This window comes from Aulonocara sp. 'chitande type north' Nkhata Bay, linkage group LG10, assembly GCF_057382095.1.
Source record: "Aulonocara sp. 'chitande type north' Nkhata Bay isolate Kocher_YH1m ecotype deep benthic linkage group LG10, A_spYH_male_GT1.1, whole genome shotgun sequence".
Lineage (NCBI taxonomy): Eukaryota > Metazoa > Chordata > Actinopteri > Cichliformes > Cichlidae > Aulonocara > Aulonocara sp. 'chitande type north' Nkhata Bay.
The window spans coordinates 1956563-1978265 of NC_141353.1; the positions used below are offsets into that span (position 1 = coordinate 1956563).

At 40.3% G+C, this 21703-nt stretch overlaps 1 protein-coding gene across 9 annotated transcripts in view; it reads left to right on the forward strand.

The window, feature by feature from the left end:
- Positions 1-21703, forward strand: part of auts2a (activator of transcription and developmental regulator AUTS2 a) — a 355571-nt gene that overhangs the window by 89058 nt on the left and 244810 nt on the right. For 7 of the 9 annotated variants that reach the window (XM_086307757.1, XM_086307760.1, XM_086307759.1 and 4 more), the window contains exon 3: positions 5964-6170. In XM_086307757.1, coding sequence (XP_086163883.1) covers positions 5964-6170 — 207 coding nt within the window. The remainder of the gene's footprint in view (positions 1-5963; positions 6171-21703) is intronic. The other 2 variants (XM_086307758.1, XM_086307761.1) reach the window with 1 other exon arrangement.

The window sequence follows — 21703 nt, forward strand, 5'->3', positions numbered from 1 at the left end:
TCAAAGGTGGCTTTAAAATGCAAGACAAACGAGGATGAAAAGAAAGGAGGAGCTCTGTAATTTCTATTTTTAAATAAAACCTCATTTATTCTGTGACACTTCTACTGTGTAAGGCCCAGAGGAATATTCAGGAAATGTTATGTAATGCACTGTATTCAACTACTCACTGGCTGGACACTTCTGTCAGAGCGTCGGTTCATACTGATGTGAGAGCATCTCCACATTCATGATGCAAGGATTGATATCTGAGCCAGTTATCTGGTTTCACTTAACCCAGCATTTGTAATCAGGCTGAGGTAGTTATTAAAACAAACCTCCAGCTGTTAGAGATGGGCTAAATCTGTGATAATATTTCTGACAGTATATATATTTTTAAAACTATGATGTATACGGCCTGCAGACAGCAGCAATTCTGAATGTAAGTAGATGAGGCGCCGTCTTTCTTTTCCACTGAGCTACCACCGCTGATGACACACTTCCTAATTTAAAGTGTGAATCTATTGAAACAAGGTGTCAGCAGCAGCATTGTAGAGCAACAGCAGTGACACATGTCAGAGGTAAGAACAAAGCACGGGTAATGTTTTCCCTGGAAATTCATTCCACAATAACTGAAGTAACTGAACCATGAAACTCTGCAGGAGCTGCGCATAATAAAACATAATGTTGTATGTTGGGTCGAGCTTTTTAACCAGTTGCTTCAAGCACTGCTTTTCCACCAGTGATCTCTGTCCACCGTTTATATTAAGCCTCTTTGATACCAGGAAGGAGAAGGAAACGTTGATCGTGTACGTCGAAGGTATCAATGCTCGATCATTAAGACGCAGAGCAACAGAATATTTAGATTTTTATTCTTTCTGTTGCAGCCTGCGTGATGTTTAATGAGAGAGGTGCCCAGTTTAGCGTCGTCTATTTAGGCACATATAACAATCAAATTTAAGGCTACGTCCACACGTACCCGGGTATTTTTGAAAACGCAGATTTTTCTATGCGTTTGCGCCTTTCGTCCACACGTAAACGGCGTTTTCGGTCACTGAAAACGGAGATTTTCAAAAACTCTGTTTTTGCGTTTACGTGTGGACGAGGTAAACGGAGAACATTTTTGACGTCACACTGTGCGCCACGTTATTGTTTCGGTGAAATTAATTTCTACAATGGCGGACTTTGACAAAATACTGTTAATTTTACTCTCTGCAGTGTTTAAATGCTTACATATACACACACAGTTACTGTCCCTCCACACATACGATTCAGTTCTGCTTCTATGCGCCATCTTTGTTTACTCTTTCCCACCCAGGCTGACTTCTGATTGGCCAACATTTCTACACGGATAGGAATATAGCGCCACCTGCTGCTTTGGCATGTTACTAGCAGCGTTTTCCTTCATTTTTGGCTTTTATGTGTGGACGGGATTTTTTTTATAAACGAAAACGGAAAATCTTCGTTTTCAAAAATACCCGTGTACGTGTGGACGTAGCCTAAATTGTGGATAAAATTGTCTATGAATCTATATTTTTAACTCTAATCTATATACATCTATAATTTTTAATATAGATTTGTAGGATTCGTATGGAAAGACAAAGACTTGATCCAAATGTCAAAAACAAAAACCCCCTAACATCAGCGCACAGAGGTTTGAGAGTTTGATGGTTTTATACCTGTTGATTTCTTAATCATTGCTTTCTTGTTAATACCGAGTTCTGAACCAACCGTCCGGATGTTACACCAAGAAAGGAGACCGTCAGACTAGGTAGTGTTCAGTGTTCTGTTCTGATGCTGTGTGTACGCTACCTGTGTGATATGACGATATCTGATGACGATATGAAAACTTCTGTCGTTTCATATCGCGCTGTCTTTTGTTTTGTGGTGTCGCAAAATGAACTCTTTACAGGAATATTTTATATCGTTTTGATGGTCACTGTAGCGGCTATGACCACACTACGGACGGACAAGTGACTGTTTTTACACGTTGTCATTAGCAACAACGACGGTAAACCCAGCGTGTTCGTCCGCTTGTTTATTTTCCAAATAAACCTTTCACAATAAAGCTGAAGATGTCACGATCTGGCTGGCAGACCGTGGGGATGTGTGGGGAAGGAGGACCCAGGCGCGGTACTCTGTGTATAAACAGTGCGTTTATTTACAGTGATGGAAACAATAACAGTAAATCCCCGTGCTCTCCCGTGACTCCCGTGTCGTGTCTTCCCAAAAGTCCGTGCTCCGTGTTCTCCACTGCCGTGTGTCCACACACACCCCGTGCCTGCTGCCCTCCGAGGTTCCACGCTCCTCCTGAGGGGAAAATGACAGAGGCAGCCGTCAAGACACTTAATTCCAGTAGGCATACACTCAGACTTTAGCTAAGCAGAAGACTAACGTGGAGTCTCATGGAATGATCCCGCGTCGGTGGGAGCTCCAAGACTCTCCTAAGTAGCTCCCCCGACGAGCCCTGATCAGCGGCAGGTGTGTGGCTTCGGGTGTGGCCAGTCCTTCCGCAGGGCCACACCCCTCAGGCCTGCAGGTGGCTGAGCTCCATCCTCCAAGCATCCCCGCAGACATAAACACACACACTCACATCTACAATCATGGAGGAGAGCAGCAGCAATACCAAAATACATACAATAATCATAATAATAATATGATACATGACTGCTCAGGGATCCTGGGTCGCCCAGTCCCAGGACCCTGACAGAAGATCCTGTTGAGACTTTTTGAAATAAACTGAAATGATGACAAAATCCATTATTCTCAAACATCACATTTCAGAATATGCATCAAACAAATGACCTCAAATAAAAAAAGGTAACTATAAATGGTGCCAGTGAGGATGAGGCAGAACCAGGTAATTATGGGTCAAACTGGTGTTTGACTGAGTGCTCGTATTTAAACTGCTATAAATAACTTGTTGGTCTATAATAGTTGAAACATGTGTCAGATGTGTCCCTCTTGAGCCCTGCACCACTTTTCTTTTTTACCTTTGGGTTTTGGGTTGTAGATACAAACACATACTTTGCCTTGAATGTTATTCACACAGAAATATGTGGCTTGAAAGTGAATTAACCTGTGGCAAACCCTCACGTGGACACCTGCAGATATGCATTGTGACTAAATGCCACATTGTAATTAGTTTGTACACAGACAGACAATCGTAGTAATGAAAGCTAGTGCAGACTGAGCCATGCTGAGCAATTACTTTGCTTTCAGTGTCATCGTAAGGCAGTGAAATAAGGAATTTGTCTTGCTATTGTTCAGTGAGCAGGCAAGACATATTGTGCATAATTTATTCCAGGCAATCAGTTGGTTTAAATGCTCAGAAGCACGCAGAAGACTGGCACAATGGAAGGTCTCTCAGCCTCATCATAACTTTGTCACTTATTCTGTGCGCTGACAATACATGTCATGTTACATTATTTGCCTTGGATGAGTGTGGGCGGGAAAGGCAAACAAGATTAGTTGATGCATGCACTTGTTTTTCTGTGAGGCCTTTAGAAATGGTTTAGTGAGTCAGTGCCAGTAGCACACCCATCAAGCTCATTTCTGACAGCAGTGGATATCTCTGAAACTGCTGGAGTAATTCTCTGCCGGCACGCTAAGGTTGCTTCGAGGTGGTCCATCTGAAGAGCTGCTGCTTGAGACGGGCTGGATTTCCCCCCCCTAACCAGTGTGTGCTGGAAAATCTGCCTCCATTTCATTCCTTATATGCACTGTACGCCAGCTGTGAAGCTCACTTTGGTTTCTGTGGGCTGTGGGTTAAATCCTAGACCGAGTTGGGGTTTGTTGGACTGAGAGTCTACACTGAGCGGTGCTGAACAAATACAACTCATCCTAAAAGATGTTGATGGATTAAGAGGTTTTATTCAAACTAGAAAGACAGAGGGCAGCAGTAATAACTACGACCCACACAGGTTTGAATCAGCTATACTACTTGTATAGTTACTCTTTTATAAAATCTAAATGCTTACATGTCACAGAATGATTAAAATTATTAGGTTAACACAGAATTTGCAACAACTATATTTATTTTCTTTTTTCCATTTTCCAGATTCGACCAATCAGAGCACGCTCAGTGTGCAAAGGCCTTTACAATATTGATGCATTTAATCAGTCCAGTAGTTTCAAGCCCGTAAATATAAAATTCCTGTAATTCCATAAAAAACCAAAACATAACGTGTACACTTGCATCATGTCTCGGTGCTACAAATGCACACTGCATTAGAGCTGGTCTCTCCAGCCTCAGTGTTGTAGACTATTGACATGTTATCAGTGCAGCTGCGGCAGCTTTGCACTTCCATGCTGATAGCCACTTCATCTGCTTAAACGTCTCCCTGGGGCTGTTAACAGCAATGGCTCTAACAAAAAGAGTAAAATAGGTCACCACTTCAGATAACAAAGCTGATTTGCTCGATAACTTTTACAGTAGAGGCTGTAATACATTGCACAGCCCCTTCAGCTGCAGCCTATTAGTGCTGATGAGCGCTTTCAGACTCTGTAACTCCCATATTGCAGTTGCAAGTTGTGTAACTCATCTTATTGCTTTGTTTTCAGTATCCAGTTTGTCCATGAAGACAAATGTTCTCCTGTATAGTTTCATGTTGACAGAAGACAAAATGGACTTAAATGTTCAGGGTTTCTGTTGTTAGCGCCGCTGTGTGCCCCTCAGCTACACGCTCCTGTTTTCTGTCCATCAGATTTGATTTAAAACCATTTTGCAATCAGTCCTGCTTACTTTACCTCACTGTGACATCAAAGTCCTCCAAACACAACTGATGCATGAGTGAGAGAGAGAGCGTGAGCAGTGTGTAGGTTCATGCTAATGTCAGCATGCTAACATAGTGAGGTCATGTTTTTACAGTTGCTCTATGAGCATGTCAGCTAATTTTGAAGTGGATGATCAGGTTTTCACATGAGAATTAAGAAGAACAGTAAAGTCATCGCAGTTCATCCTTGGACCATGAATATATGTGTTTCATTTATTTATCAGCCTCACGGAGGAATAATGAGTCACCTTTCATTAGCAGGTCATCCAGTAGCTATGAATATCTGTTCAAGTCATGTTCCACAGAGAGGGTTCACTCCCGTGACCTTTCACCTTCACGATAAGAAGCCTGTTAATCAAAGCAATTACAGTCTGTCCACTCAGTGACTACACAGGAAGAAACACTTAAAAATCCCTTGAAAAGCTCGTCTTGTCTTCTGTAATCTGTGATCTGAATGCGATGTTGCTCCAGACACCTTTCCTTTCCAACATGAGCTCTATAAATATACTAGAGGCTCTTTTTCAGTGTATTTGTTGGTTTCCATTCGTGTGACTTGTGTTATTACAGTCCATGTGCACATACATGGTAATGTCTGAGCTGACAGGTGGGAGGGAAAAAGGATCGAAGAGAATGAGCTGAAAATATAATAAATTTAAAAAAATTAATCCATTTAAAATATGTCAACATGGACTTTGTGGTTGTGGCCGCTACAGTGACTGAAACAAAAGGTTGTGTAGCGTTGCGTGAGATGTAGCACTAAAGTGTCACATCCATGGTTTAAATCCACCTGGCATTTGCTGGAACCTCCACTGTGTTCTTTGAGAAAAGGAAAAAAACTGTCAGTGACCTTGTTCTTTTATTCTTTGTTGGAGAAAATTTAGTGATGGAACATCGAAGCCTTTCTGCATGATAGCCCTTCAATTTAGAGCAAATACTCTCTGCTTATTGTAGAGGAGATTTGCTATCTGTCAAAATGGGCTTTTGTGAAAAGGTATTCAGCTGTTTTTGAGCTCTGCAGTGTGTAATGAGCAGCTTTTCATAGATATAAAAATTCAGTCAAACACACATTTAACTGCTGATTGTTGGTGTGACTGCAGGCTTCTTACAGGCCAGTTGTCTGGCTGATACAGTCTGTAGTACATTGCTTGCACGAAGATGAAATACTTGTTTTGACTCTAATAAAAGCTTTGTCTTGTTCTGTTTTCTTCCTAGAAGAACATGACGCTAAAGCCTCAGGAAGGCAGAGACAACCAGGCAGGATCCCTGCATAAGAAAACCCCTTCTAGGGTTCCCAATGGCCTGAGCCTGGAGCCCTGCAGGAACAATTTCCACCACCAGTCCTCAGACCAGGAGAACAACCCCCGCTTGGCTCACTCGCAAGGGAAAAAGAAGAAGCACCTGAACAAGAAACACACGATGGTGAGTTATGAAAAACCAAAGAAACCAGTAAGAGTAGAAGGACCATCATTAAAAACTGTTTTCTTATAAATGCTTGTTTAGTTTTAGTTTCCTTTAGTTTAAATTTAATGAGTACTTCACTTAACAACTGGTTGTTTACAGGCTCTGGAGATGACTGGCTGTGGGCTTAATGGAGCAGCTTTTGTTACACTGTGGCATTTGAACCAAAACCACAGTCTGTTCCTAACACTAACCAAGTTATTCTTATTACATAAACCGACCAACGAGTCAATCTGAAAGTAAAAGGCCAAGCGCAGTGCCCAAAGGTCTAATGGGAATTCACACGTCTGTAAAAATGGCATAGCTGCTATATTAGAACACTTTGGTGGAAAGCACTTTATAAAGGAAAAAATCACATGGCATACATGCAGAGTTGGGACGCAAAAAGCATATCGACATTTTAAGGACTGAGGTTTGTCCTGTGCTTTAAACTGATGCTTGTTGAGCAGAAAATGGATCCTCTGATGGTGTCGATTTTGATAATTAATGCTAATTCAGCGTCCAGCTGTCAGATGCTCAGAGTTTTACTGGCACGTGTACATTTTACTGATCTGTGCGGTGGGGAAAAAGCTTTTATATTTTAAAATATTAATACAGTTTAATTGATACAATGTAATTTATTGATCTAAATCTGTAACATAATGTTACTAAAGCCATGAAATAAATATGACTGAGTCTGACCGATGTGCCCCTTTTTGGTGAGAAAAGTGGGACGGCCCATTTTTAAAAGTAAATCATTTGTATCGAGGATTTTTGGAAGTTGCTCGATAAAACATTGCACCTCTAATGGTTAAATCAAAGAGTCCAAACGCTCTACAAGAGTGAAGTCTAGCTCCTGTGAGGTGTGGGTGTAGTTTAATGTATGACTCAGAACATGTTTTTGTGTGTAGCAAGGTGACGAGGTCATCAGTGAATATTTGTGGCACCCTGATGCAGGAGCGTAGTTTACAGCACTGTCACACACACAGAGCAGCGTCGAGCTGAATATGCAAGAGTGTGTTTCTGAGCTTCACGAGGGAGAACCTACACACAGTTTGTTTCATATACACACACTTTGTTTCATATACACACACTTTGTTTCATATACACACAGTTTGTTTCATATGCACACACTTTGTTTCATATGCACAGAGTTTGTTTCATATACACACAGTTTGTTTCATATGCACACAGTTTGTTTCATATGCACACAGTTTGTTTCATATACACACACTTTGTTTCATATGCACACACTTTGTTTCATATACACACAGTTTGTTTCATATGCACACACTTTGTTTCATATACACACAGTTTGTTTCATATGCACACACTTTGTTTCATATGCACAGAGTTTGTTTCATATACACACAGTTTGTTTCATATGCACACACTTTGTTTCATATACACACAGTTTGTTTCATATACACACACTTTGTTTCATATACACACAGTTTGTTTCATATACACACAGTTTGTTTCATATACACACAGTTTGTTTCATATACACACACTTTGTTTCATATACACACAGTTTGTTTCATATGCACACACTTTGTTTCATATACACACAGTTTGTTTCATATACACACACTTTGTTTCATATACACACAGTTTGTTTCATATACACACAGTTTGTTTCATATACACACACTTTGTTTCATATACACACAGTTTGTTTCATATGCACACACTTTGTTTCATATGCACACAGTTTGTTTCATATACACACAGTTTGTTTCATATGCACACAGTTTGTTTCATATACACACAGTTTGTTTCATATACACACAGTTTGTTTCATATACACACACTTTGTTTCATATACACACACTTTGTTTCATATGCACACAGTTTGTTTCATATGCACACAGTTTGTTTCATATACACACAGTTTGTTTCATATACACACAGTTTGTTTCATATACACACAGTTTGTTTCATATACACACACTTTGTTTCATATACACACAGTTTGTTTCATATGCACACAGTTTGTTTCATATACACACAGTTTGTTTCATATACACACAGTTTGTTTCATATACACACACTTTGTTTCATATGCACACAGTTTGTTTCATATGCACACAGTTTGTTTCATATACACACAGTTTGTTTCATATGCACACAGTTTGTTTCATATACACACAGTTTGTTTCATATACACACACTTTGTTTCATATACACACAGTTTGTTTCATATACACACACTTTGTTTCATATACACACAGTTTGTTTCATATACACACAGTTTGTTTCATATGCACACAGTTTGTTTCATATACACACAGTTTGTTTCATATACACACAGTTTGTTTCATATGCACACAGTTTGTTTCATATACACACACTTTGTTTCATATACACACAGTTTGTTTCATATACACACAGTTTGTTTCATATACACACAGTTTGTTTCATATGCACACAGTTTGTTTCATATACACACAGTTTGTTTCATATGCACACACTTTGTTTCATATACACACAGTTTGTTTCATATACACACACTTTGTTTCATATACACACAGTTTGTTTCATATACACACAGTTTGTTTCATATACACACAGTTTGTTTCATATACACACAGTTTGTTTCATATGCACACAGTTTGTTTCATATGCACACAGTTTGTTTCATATGCACACAGTTTGTTTCATATACACACAGTTTGTTTCATATGCACACAGTTTGTTTCATATACACACAGTTTGTTTCATATGCACACAGTTTGTTTCATATGCACACAGTTTGTTTCATATACACACACTTTGTTTCATATACACACACTTTGTTTCATATACACACACTTTGTTTCATATACACACAGTTTGTTTCATATACACACACTTTGTTTCATATACACACAGTTTGTTTCATATACACACAGTTTGTTTCATATGCACACAGTTTGTTTCATATGCACACAGTTTGTTTAAATATACACACACTTTGTTTCATATACACACAGTTTGTTTCATATGCACACAGTTTGTTTCATATGCACACAGTTTGTTTCATATACACACAGTTTGTTTCATATACACACAGTTTGTTTCATATGCACACACTTTGTTTCATATACACACAGTTTGTTTCATATGCACACACTTTGTTTCATATGCACACACTTTGTTTCATATACACACAGTTTGTTTCATATACACACACTTTGTTTCATATACACACAGTTTGTTTAAATGTACACTGTGCAGTAACAGTGTTTCAACTTTGACCTGTTGGTCAAAAATCTGTGCATTGCACACATGTGGATATCACATAAGCAAACTGCATTACATCACTTACATCACATTGTTTTTCTTCTTATTGCCTCATACCTGCCTAGTTTTAGGGGGATTTGCTGAAGTCTAAATGCTGTAACTTTTTTCTCTGCTAGTGTTTTTTCAGAGTAAAGGAGTCATTTGTCCATCTTGCATCTTGTAATAAATGGATTAACACCTGATGAGAAGCTTTTATTGCACTTAAATGAACATAACGAGTTGCCTTCCATTTGAGTAATGTCATTTCACGGTTTTCTCCTTCGCTGCTGTTTGGAGACGAGCGCGCACGCACGCACACGCACGCGCGCGCACACACACACACACACACACACACACACACACACACACACACACTCTTGAGCAGAGCTGGTGCCAACGTAAATGGCAGCAAATATTCAGTAATAGGGTCTCTTCAGTAATACATGTGCATAGCTTCCTTTGGCAATGTCAAAAATATGTTATATATGTTATGCTTTTATTTTATATGGTACACTGCGAGAAATGTAATGCTCAGCTGGCGAGCTCTTCAGTCTGTTACTTTGAGATCATGTGTGCAGCTCTCACAGCCTGTTTTGGGAGGGTGTTGTAACTGTTTCATGTCCTTTCCTGTTGTTGCTATTATGGTTGTCTATAAAAAATACTCAGATATTAATATCAAAGGAAGATACTCATTTACAGCAGTATGGATGCCGACAGTGCTGTATGTTCACACAGCTCCTCCCTCACTCACAGCTGAAGTAGTTAACATTCATAACGCTGATCAGTGCTTTAGGAGGGATGCCAGAAATCAGTAAAGCTCCTGTTTCAATAACACTGAAGTTAACATGTGCAATGTAAATGTTAGCAGTTAGCTATTAGTAATTATTTACAGCCACAGTTGTAATCTCTTATAGTTGACATAGCAGCTTGTGCACTTTAGTTAAATAAAAGGTGAATAATATTTGCAGGCTGAACAGCCATGCAGAGCAGATTACTCCAGATTACCAGTGTGGAGAAGTAATCTGAGGGAACAAAGAGTGAAATTCAGAGCAGCAGAATCAGAGTTCAGGGCTGAGGGTGTAAAGAGCTGCAGATGTTTAACTTTAACTTTCCTGTTTGTGCAATCAAGTGTTTCTTCTTTTGTTGCAGCCGGCTGTGAGGTCAGACTGGTTCAGTGTTTCATACTGAGCTTCTTTATTTTAGCATGACTGTGCCGAGTTAAAAACTGTCTAAATTCTTTCATCTTTAATAAAACGATCAGCATTGCTGCTTTACCAGGTGTAACTATGAAGTTTAACTTCCAGGCATCCATGAAAACAAAAGTTATTACATTTAACGGAGTTAGAAGTTAGCAGGAAGCTAGCAGAAGTTAGCTCGCTAGTTTCGCTAGTTACCTAAGCATGATATAGCATGTTCTGACTGAGAGATTTCTGAAAAAATTCAAATGTACAGCTCTGCTATCACTTCCAACATGAATGAAGACAGGAAACTAAACAGCAGTGATGTTTGTAGGGTTACTGAAGTTGGGCTAGCTGGTATATAATGATGTGCTACGTGATCGCTAGCGACACAGCTATGTTAGCATAACATAAACAGTGAAGCTGGAGGACGAACACTAACACTTTTCCACTTATAAAAGTTAACGTGAAGGTTCCCGATGGTTAGGGACAAATGCAATCGCATGGCAGGATGCTGTAAACGGACCAAACTTCAGTCAGGAGAACAACTGAGATAATCCATCCACAATACGAGGTTAGTCATTAATATACTGCAACAACATGGGAATAGAGCAGCTGCCAGAGAATTCAACATTAATGAATCAATGGTACAGAAGTGGAGGAAGCAAGAAGAATGAGTTTAATAAAGTTTGATTTATCTGACTGCTTTGTTTCGCTTAATGTGCCTTATAATCCCGTGCACCTTATGGTCCGAAAAATGCGTACTGCACACTGCAGTTTAATATTGCAAAGCACCTCTTTTTAACTTCAGTAGATATTATATATGGTTATGCTCAGGATATGTCAGCCCATTTCTACTGGAAATGCCTTTTGGTTAAACTTTCAGCAAGGAATTTGCATTTGCACTGTTACATTTTTATAAAGCTTTAATGTACATAAAAACCAGCTTCTTGTTTAAGTGAAAATAAATGGAAGGTTGTCTTTTTGCGCTAGTAATGTTGTGGAGTTGTATTTTGTCTCGCATCAATTATATCGTCGGTTATATCGTTATCGCAAATTTTCAAATATATATCGTGATAAATATTTTTGGCATATCGCCCTGCTCTACCCCTGAGCTTAATCTTCTGTGGTAATTGTACTGAGCATTTTCTTTGGTATCAAGTTCAAATTTCTAGTCTGCAGCTATAACAGATATGCAAACAATCATCTTTGATTGGTTTTGTGTTGCTATGACTGTGATTGTGTGTTTTAGTGGAGAATGACGATCAGGTCCAGTCCTGATCTTCTTAGCAGCCAGCGTCTGCGGACACATTCAGACACGCGTGCCACATTTTCTCCCACATGTGAGCTGACATGCAGGCGAACATGCAGGCGAACGTTTACTCGGCGTGCGTCACCACAGCGATGGCTCTGTCTTGATAGTGGCAACACTAATGAGTTAATTGCAAGGCATTCAAGGTTTTCACTGGTGAGAGCTCTCCAAATTACAATGGCACACTCTGATCTCAGTAAATATCCTAAATGATTGTAACGATTACACTGCAGATGGTTTGGATAATGCAATCCGCTGGCTGGCGTGCAGCTGTGACGCACAGCTACAGTCGTCTGTGTTGAAAAAGTTTGTTTGTTTGCAGATCGACCCGTTCACCTTGATGCTCAATAACAACCTAATCTGACATCTGCATAATTGAAAAGATCATCATCTGTGCCTTACTCCACCCCTTTTTGTCCTCTTTGAGGAAAACGAGCTGCAGTGGAACTGCGATCTGTCGTTTTTGGCCTTCAGTATAAATAAATGTTAAGTCTTTGTCCTAACACAAGGTTAAAATTTTAAATGTCAGAGGTTTAATTGTCCCTGCGGTCTGAATAGAGTGGCTGTTATAAGTGCTTCTGTTACCTCTGACTTTAAGTAGAGTGAGAGAGAAAGAAAGATGAAAAATTTGATGTTAAATAAAGCAAAAGGTGTTTTTTTCCCCTTTTTTTCTTCTTCTTTGTTCCCCTTCCAGCCAAGTTTGCAGATTGCAGCGAATGCTTTCGATCTCTGGCACTGACCCAATGCACTGAGCTGAGATACTGTAAGCTCAAGGGGGGAAATAGAGAAATGTTTATAAGCGCCTCTGACATATCGCCTCACAGTGAAGAGCCCAGATAGAGGAAGCTTCAGTGGAGATGGATGAGAGCGCAGTAACAAACCACAATGATGACTCGCTCCTCTGCCTTTATCATATCACAGTTTGGTTTTTGTCTTTTGCTCCGGGGGATTGTTTTTGCTTAATTGTCACTTGTGCCATATTGAGTTACTGATCCTGTCTTTCTAAAGAAAGACTTCCAGGCTTTAGTTAAAATGTAATCACAGCCCTTTAAGGTCGAGGAGTGTTTCTGTGGTCAGTTAGCTCAAGGCAGTGTGTGTGTGTGTGTGTGTGTGTGTTAATAGAGGCTAAATCTCGTACAGACATCCAAGCAAACATATTATTTTAATCTTGCTCTCCCCACATTCCCCATCTGTCTCTAATGTGCAGTATAAATAAAGTATAAAACTTCTTTATGTGTGTAATATTTGTGTATCATAAAGGTTTATTACAGCAAGTAAACCGTGCAGAAGAAGAGCTCACATTTATTACTGGATATTTTGTGTGAATGAGCTTTGATTGCTGTTTTATAATGCGAGACCTGCACTCGTACACGCTCCACAGTACCATGATGGCACCGGTTCTGACATAAACGGTAGTAACCAGACCGAAAAGCAGCGCACATTTCGGTGCTTTATTTCCCTGAGCTGTGATACACTTTAGATTCTAGCCAATCATTTTACGTTTCGAGGATAGTAGGCGGGGCCAGGTACGTACGTTCTTTTAGAGCAGAGCTACAGATTAAAATGCCCAAGGCGAAGCGGTCAAAGTCTGGCTGTACTTCACAGCAAAAGATGCAAACTCAGCAGCAACAAGTGCTTTAAGCTGATACTGTGATACTGTGAAAGGGGGTAACACCTCAAATCCGATTAAACACCTGGCGACGCATAGCGGTTTGTTAAAGCCGAGAAATGCGCCGTATTTGATAGCTTGCTGCGAGACCTCACACCGAGCACATCTACTGTGCATGGGTTGCCTGTTATCTGACCCGGAGTTAGCAACATCCCCCAAAAACCCGAAGAGGAGAGTCCTGGCCCCTAGCCCTGCCAGTGTAGCAGAAATGATGAGGATGATGATTCAGCAGCAGCCGTTCTTCTCTGCGTAAGTAGCTAATTTACGTTGAGTAGGCTAACCACGTTATTACATTAATGCATGTAAGGTGAACTAACAAACATCATCATAGCTACATGTGGCTGTCCTCTTGTTTGATGGCAGATACTCCCTTCACCCTGGCCAAAAAGGCTAAAATGACCAAAGAAAAAGTGGAAAACAGTTAAACATGAGAGGTTTTGGACAAAGTTTGTGTTTTTTCCATTGTTTAAGCACTGCTTCCAGCCAAGAGTGATACCATATATGCCCCATAGCTGCAGAAAAGGCTAACATTGTTATCTTTTTACAAAAAACAGCTGAACATGAGAGGTTTTTGGACCAATTTTGTGTTCTCCATTCTTTAAGCACCGGTTTGAGCACCGTTTGAGCACCGGCACCGTTTCAAAAGTACCGATTTGGCACCGGTATCGGATAAAACCTAAACGATACCCATCCCTATTCATAATTTTTAAAAAATATTACTACTTTGGATCAAATGTATTTTTTCTTCATTTTATGCCCACATGGATTTGCACTTGTATCCAGTAGTTTTGCTCCTCTTGTACTCGAGCCCTTCTCTTCCACGTTTCCTGTCTTGTGCCTCTCGAGCTGCGCGGCGTTTCTTTGCTTTCAGAAGAAACGGTCATCCACGGTGCACGACCTGAATGCTCAGTGACAAGATGGCTCGGATATCTTTTCTGTGCTCGAGCAACAATGTAAAAGTTTTCTCTGTGTGTGTGTGTGTGTGTGTGTGTGTGTGTGTGTTGGGGGGGGAGGACCGGGGGTTTGTTCTGACGACACTCGTCTGCTCACTGATGACTTTCTGCTTCTTAATTCAGATAAAACTGAGGTATTTGTACTCAGCCCTGAAAAGCTTAGAAATATGGTATCTAACCAGGTTCTTACTCTGGATGGCATTACCTTGGCCTCCAGTAACACTGTGAGGAACCTTGGAGTCATTTTTGACCAGGACATGTCCTTCAACGCACATATTAAACAAATATGTAAGACTGCTTTCTTCCATTTGCGCAACATCTCTAAAGTTAGAAATATCCTGTCTCAGAGTGACGCTGAAAAACTAGTTCATGCATTTATTACTTCCAGGCTGGACGACTGTAATTCATTATTATCAGGATGTCCAAAAAACTCGCTGAAAAGCCTTCAACTAATCCAAAATGCTGCAGCAAGAGTCCTGACAGGGACTAGAAAGAGAGAGCAGATTTCTCCTGTTTTGGCTTCCTGTTAAATCCAGAATTCAAAATCCTGCTCCTCACATACAAGGTCCTAAATAATCAGGCCCCATCTTATCTTAATGACCTTGTAGTACCATATCACCCTATTAGAGCACTTCGCTCTCGCTCTGCAGGCCTACGGCATTAGAGGAGTGGTGTTAGAATGGGTAAAGAGTTATTTGAGAGACAGGCAGCAATTTGTGAAAATTGGGGAATATCAATCAGAGTGTATGGACATTGTTTGTGGAGTTCCGCAGGGGTCAGTATTGGGACCAAAGCTGTTTATCCTCTATATCAATGATATATGCAGAACATCAGATATACTACAGTTTATTCTATTTGCAGATGATACAAATATTTTTTGTGCTGGAGAGAACTTACATCAGCTTTTGGAAATTGTCACACAAGAAATGATTAAACTGAAAACATGGTTTGATAGAAATAAGCTATCATTAAATTTGGAAAAAACTACATTTATGTTATTCGGAAATTGTAAAAAAGATGCAGGAGCAAAATTATTAGTAAACAATGTTGAAATAGAGCAAGTTTCGGATACAAAATTTCTGGGTGTGATAATAGATAACAAAATCTGCTGGAAACCTCACATAAAGCATATACAAGCCAAACTGTCAAGAAGCATCTCCGTACTAAGTAAAGTTAAATATTTTTTGCCTTCCAAATCACTCCGGGTACTTTATTGTTCACTTATATTGCCATATTTGGAATACTGTGTGGAAATTTGGGGAAACACATATAAAACTGCACTTCAACCAATATGTAAAATTCAAAAAAAAGCAATCAGGATGATTAATAAAGCAGGATTTAGAGACCATACTAACATCATGTTTTTGAAATTAAAAATACTGAAGTTTATGGATCTTATAAAATATAAAACTGCAAAAATTATGTACAAGGCCAGATACAATATGTTACCAGGAAATATACAGAGGATGTTCTATGACAGAGAAGGAGACTATGAATTGAGGGGGAAATTGAATCTAAGGATTCTTAAAGCACGGTCAAAGGTTAAAACCTTTTGTGTCACTATTTATGGGGTAAAACTGTGGAATAGTTTTACTATAGATCTACAGCAATGCTCAGGAATTAGTAAGTTCATGAAAATACTTCGAAAACTGATTTTGGAAGAATATGATACCGATAAAGATGATCACCCATTGTATGTATAAAAAATATCAAATTATATCCAAATTATATCAGTCACGGTAGCCAAGTTTATATAGGTTCTCCTCGTGTATCGTGTGGGGTATGTGATGATGGGAATTAGGTGAATTATGTGGGATCAATAAGATGTTGAGCAGGGGTAGGAATTAATAAGTATGTTCATACTTCTTCCTACTCCTTTTCAGACCAAACATTGTTACATTATGTCAGACGATTTTGTTTTATTTCATTATATATTTTTTGTTTATCTGAACACATACGTGTGTGTGTGTATATCTACATATATATTCGTATCTGTAAATGAAAATATATGTAGTGTGTATATATTGTTTTTTGTTTTATATGTCTGAAACAAATAAAGATACAATACAATACAATACAATACTTGTTGTTCCTAGAGTATTTAAAAGTAGAATGGGAGGCAGAGCCTTCAGTTTTCAGGCCCCTCTTCTGTGGAACCAGCTTCCAGTTTGGATTCAGGAGACAGACACTATCTCTACTTTCAAGATTAGGCTTCAAACTTTCCTTTTTGCTAAAGCATATAGTTAGGGCTGGACCAGGTGACCCTGAATCCTCCCTTAGTTATGCTGCAATAGATGTAGGCTGCCGGGGGATTCCCATGATGCATTGAGTTTTTCCTTTCCAGTCACCTTTCTCACTCACTGTGTATTAACAGACCTCTCTGCATTGACTCATATCTGTTATTAACCTCTGTCTCTCTTCCACAGCATGTCTTTATCCTGTCTTCCTTCTCTCACCCCAACCGGTCGCAGCAGATGGCCCCGCCCCTCCCTGAGCCTGGTTCTGCCGGAGGTTTCTTCCTGTTAAAAGGGAGTTTTTCCTTCCCACTGTCGCCAAAGTGCTTGCTCATAGGGGGTCATATGATTGTTGGGTTTTTCTCTGTATCTATGAAGCGCCTTGAGGCGACTTTTGTTGTGATTTGGCGCTATATAAATAAAATTGAATTGAATTGAATTGTATTGATGTTGGAGTGGTGGCCTGTGGTGAACAGAGGGCCACGCTGTGAGGCCCATCTGGTCTGTGGTGCTGGGGAATAGGAAGACAAGAAGTGGGGGTGGGATTTGGGGGAGGGCAAGGCTTAGGTTGGACATCTCCCCCCAATGCCCCACATCTCAGTCTGTCTGTCTGTGTTTGTTCTCAGACGTCAGGAACAACGATTTTTACGCCTGAATGATGCAGAAGTTTGTCTGAGTTAGAGTTTGCTGAGAATCCATCAGCTATTATTGCTACATACAGATTAGCTAAGTTAGCTATTCACCACGAGTATCTTTACACAAACAGTGCAATTAGAAACATGTTTGAAGTTTGTCCCAGTAATCCTTCCATTAAAAAAGAAGGGACTTAAATTTGGAATGTTATCATTATGCACACTGACTTTCACGGGACAAAGATTTGCTTTTATTAGTCAGGAGTTTAGATGTAACTATAAAGTGTTTGATTCATGGAAACCCCTCAGTAGTGTGAGAAAATGATTACAGCGGTCCTTCGTTTATCGCAGGAGTTACGTTCTAAAAATAACACAATAGGTGAAATCAGAAGTAGCCAACTTTATTTTTTACAATTGTTATAGATGTTTAAGGCTGTAAAACCTCTCACTACACACTTTATACACTTTTCTCAGACAGGCACGAACATTTTCACACTTTTGTCTCTTGTTTAAACTCTCAAAGTTCAAACCTTCATAGAAAAATAAGTTCATTATTATAGGATGAAACCAAAGATCAAACCATGTTTTCAGGTCCAGAACATAGGATAGAGCAGCTGCCAGAGAATTCAACATTAATGAATCATCAATGGTACGGAAGTGGAGGAAGCAAGAAGAATGAGTAAAGTTTGACTTTTCTGTTTTATTTCGCTTAATGCGCCTTATAATCCGAAAAATACGGCAACTTCTACCTTCCTTCCTGGCGATCGTGGCTCAAGAGTTGGGAGTTCGCCTTGTAATAGGAAGGTTGCTGGTTCGAGCCCCGGCTCGGACAGTCTCGGTCGTTGTGTCCTTGGGCGAAACACTTCACCTGTTGCCTACTGGTGGTGGTCAGAGGGCCCGGTGGCGCCAGTGTCCGGCAGCCTCGCCTCTGTCAGTGCGCCCCAGGGTGGCTGTGGCTACAATGTAGCTGCCATCACCAGTGTGTGAATGTCTGGATGACTGGATGTAGTGTAAAGCTCTTTGGGGTCCTTAGGGGCTAGTAAAGCGCTATACAAATACAGGCCATTTACCATTTACCATTCCTTTAGCATGTCCAGAAGTCTGACTTTTTGTGCGATGGTTAGCGTCTTCCTCTGCCTTTGGGTGCTACTGCAGGAGCCTTTGATGGTGCAAAAAGTTTCATTGACATTGTTGTGTTTGTTGGGGAGAAAACATACAAACATACAGTGCAGCACTTCAGAGTCACACTGCTAGCGATCGAAGATTTATGTAAATTTGACAAGCTGAACACATTCTGTCCTGTACAGCAGACACGGCACAAGATTGATTGACAGTGGTCTACAGCCAGTCAGGACGGAGAACACAATGCGCAGTTAAAAAAATTGCACAAAATAAATCAGCAACAGTAGCCCTGCGACAGACTGGCGACCTGTCCAGGGTGTACCCGCCTCTCGCCCTATGACAGCTGGAATAGGCTCCAGCACCCCCCGCGACCCTGAAAAGGATAAGCGGAAGCGAATGGATGGATGGATGGAAATGCGCAAAACAGGCGAACCGCGTTACAGCGAGGGACCACTGTACGTACTCATGCTACTGCAATCTTGCACCATAGCAGTTGAGCGTGTGCACGTAGCCACCATATCTCACCACAGTGCATGTGTAGAATAATTCTGTTTAACAAGCAAATTCTCACACTTGTGTCTTTTTTTTAAATTGCTTTTAGGATGTTCTCACAAAAATACAACACGTGTAATTACTTTCATCTCAGCATTAATAGTTTGCACCTTGATATCCTTTTTGCAAATCCCTCCAGCACAATAACTGAACTCTGGATTAAGTGCGATCTTTGGCATCGCAGGCTGTCAGCTGCTCGTGGTGTTATATTGGCTCATATAACAGTGTAGTGTAATGGGGATAATGAGCCCCTTCTGTGTTTGAGCAAATCACACTGCTGGTTGTGTTTTTTGGAAATAAGCAGGTCTTTCAGAACAATTAAAAAGAAATCTGTGGATTCAACATGTTATTATCTTTTAAACACGCAAATAGTCTCACAATGCTTTCCTCTAAAAAGGTAAAAAATAATCCATCCAGGATGTTTGCAGTTGAATATGTGTACCGTAAGGTTTTTGTGACAGTTTGACATTTTATTTAAAAAGTAGGCGCCTGTCACTGCTTCACATTATCGCCTTCTGTTAGTCACACCTGAAACGTGTGAAAAAGGAGATGTGCTCTTAGGGTTTGTCCCAGCTGTTAGGAGTAGTTGCTGTGTAGGCTGCAGAGGAGCACCCAGTCCTAGGGCTTAAAGACGCCTCCTTGAGAAGTTTAAACCAGAGCAGCCAGTCAACCACAGGGTACTGGCCTCTGGCTCCACGAATCATCTCACTGGCTAGATCCTCTGAAAAGCAGTGCCTTAGGCCTGCCAGAGGGCGCGTACTATCAGCAGCAGTCCTCCTACCTGTACTGAACTCTTATTTTACTCAGCTAGTAACCAAGTGTAATGACATCAAGGTAAAAGCTGTATGGGCCTGGTTGTATTTGCATCTGTGTAAATATTTGTACAGAAGCCCTGATTGTGTCAAGATGGGGGCAAGCGTGCATGCTTTTCAATCTGCAGTGAAAATGAAATATCACGTTCAGCTCTCTCAGCTTTGCGGGTCACCCTTAATAAGCTTATCCGCTAAGCCAATAAGAGATTCGAAGAAAAGCAATGTCCTGATTGTCAGATAAGATGCTAAATCCATTCTGATGAGAGCCTCAGTTGTGGGGGTGGTAATTATCACTGTCACAGTGGCAGTTTATAGAAGGGGATCAACTCAAATCCACTTTCAATGGCTTGTTTTGCGCTCTTTGTGTCTTTTTAACACACATGACAACAATGTGTAAACATTTAGATGTAATGGGGCCTTCACAAAGCTGTGTGTTATTGTGTATATGTGTTTTTACAGCATTGTGTGACACAATGTTAGCACAGCAACATGTCTGTTGACGTCCCTGCAGGCCCTTACACCTCTGCACAGCTTCACTGGGAACTTTGTACTTTCACATCTGTGCTTAACAGAAAAGGTTTTAGTTGCCTCTTTTCAGCCTCTTTCATTATAAATGCAAATTCTTGTAAGGCGTGTGTGTGCGCGTGTGTGTGTGTGAGTGCGTGTGCGTGCGTGTGCGTGCGTGTGTGTGTGTGTGTGCGTGCGTGTGTGTGTGTGTGTGTGTGTGCGTGCGTGCGTGTGTGTGTGTGTGAGTGTGCATGTGTGTGAGTGTGTGTGTGTGTGTGGTGCTCCAGCTGCCCCCGTCTCACACACATGTTCAGAGTGGGATAAGACTGAGTTCGTGGCCATTTCAAAAACAAGTTAGTGAAATAAAACGGTTCCATTTTTACTTTTAACTGCAGTGTCTGAACAAAGTAGCAGGAACAGCTCTAGGAGGGAATCGCTACAGACAATCTTATCACAATTATTGGGATTTTTTTATATTTTATGATATGCTAAATATTACAATAACGTATATTATAAGTTTCCACATGGTTTAAAAACAAATTATGTCTTAAAAATGATCATCAAATATCACATATCTGTTGCTGTCTACATAGACTACATACATACACATTTAACTATTACATTTGAACTGAGCAGAGTCGAGTCCCCACGAATTGTGCAATAAGGCAGCATGTTGGGAATCTGTCTGCATTCATGAATTGGACAGCAATTATTTGCAAACCTTCAACAATGTCTTTGCAACTTTTTGCAGAAATCTGGCAACTTGGGTCTGCTGTGCGATTAAAAGTGGTTGTGAGCGTGCTCCTCAAGCTTTGGGCAACAATTTAGTAACTAATTGTAACAAGTTTAGTAAGAATGTGTTGCAGAATGTGCATGCAGCCACTGTTTAGTTTAGTTTTGGGATTACTTGGTTGAGCCGATTTGATGCAGGTTCAGTCAGCTAATGTCGTCTGTGGGTGATGATGCATGAGACGAGCCCTCGCTGTTCATATTTGAATTCATATCGATGCGATATCATCACACAAATCATTGCAATATCACGCTATATTTGTTTTGATTTTTCCCATCCTCCAGTAATTGCTCTTAGTGCCTTATCTACATTCCAACTATTTCTTCCAGAGGCAACGTTGTAGACCATTGTGACTGCTCTCAGGTACACGCATGTTTGTGGGGGAAAAGTGCACTTTTTGCTGGACTGAAAAACATGTGCTGCTAGCTGCTGTGCAACCTAGTCCAACTGATCAGCTGTGCGTCTGTGTCATGCACCCCATAGTGCCACA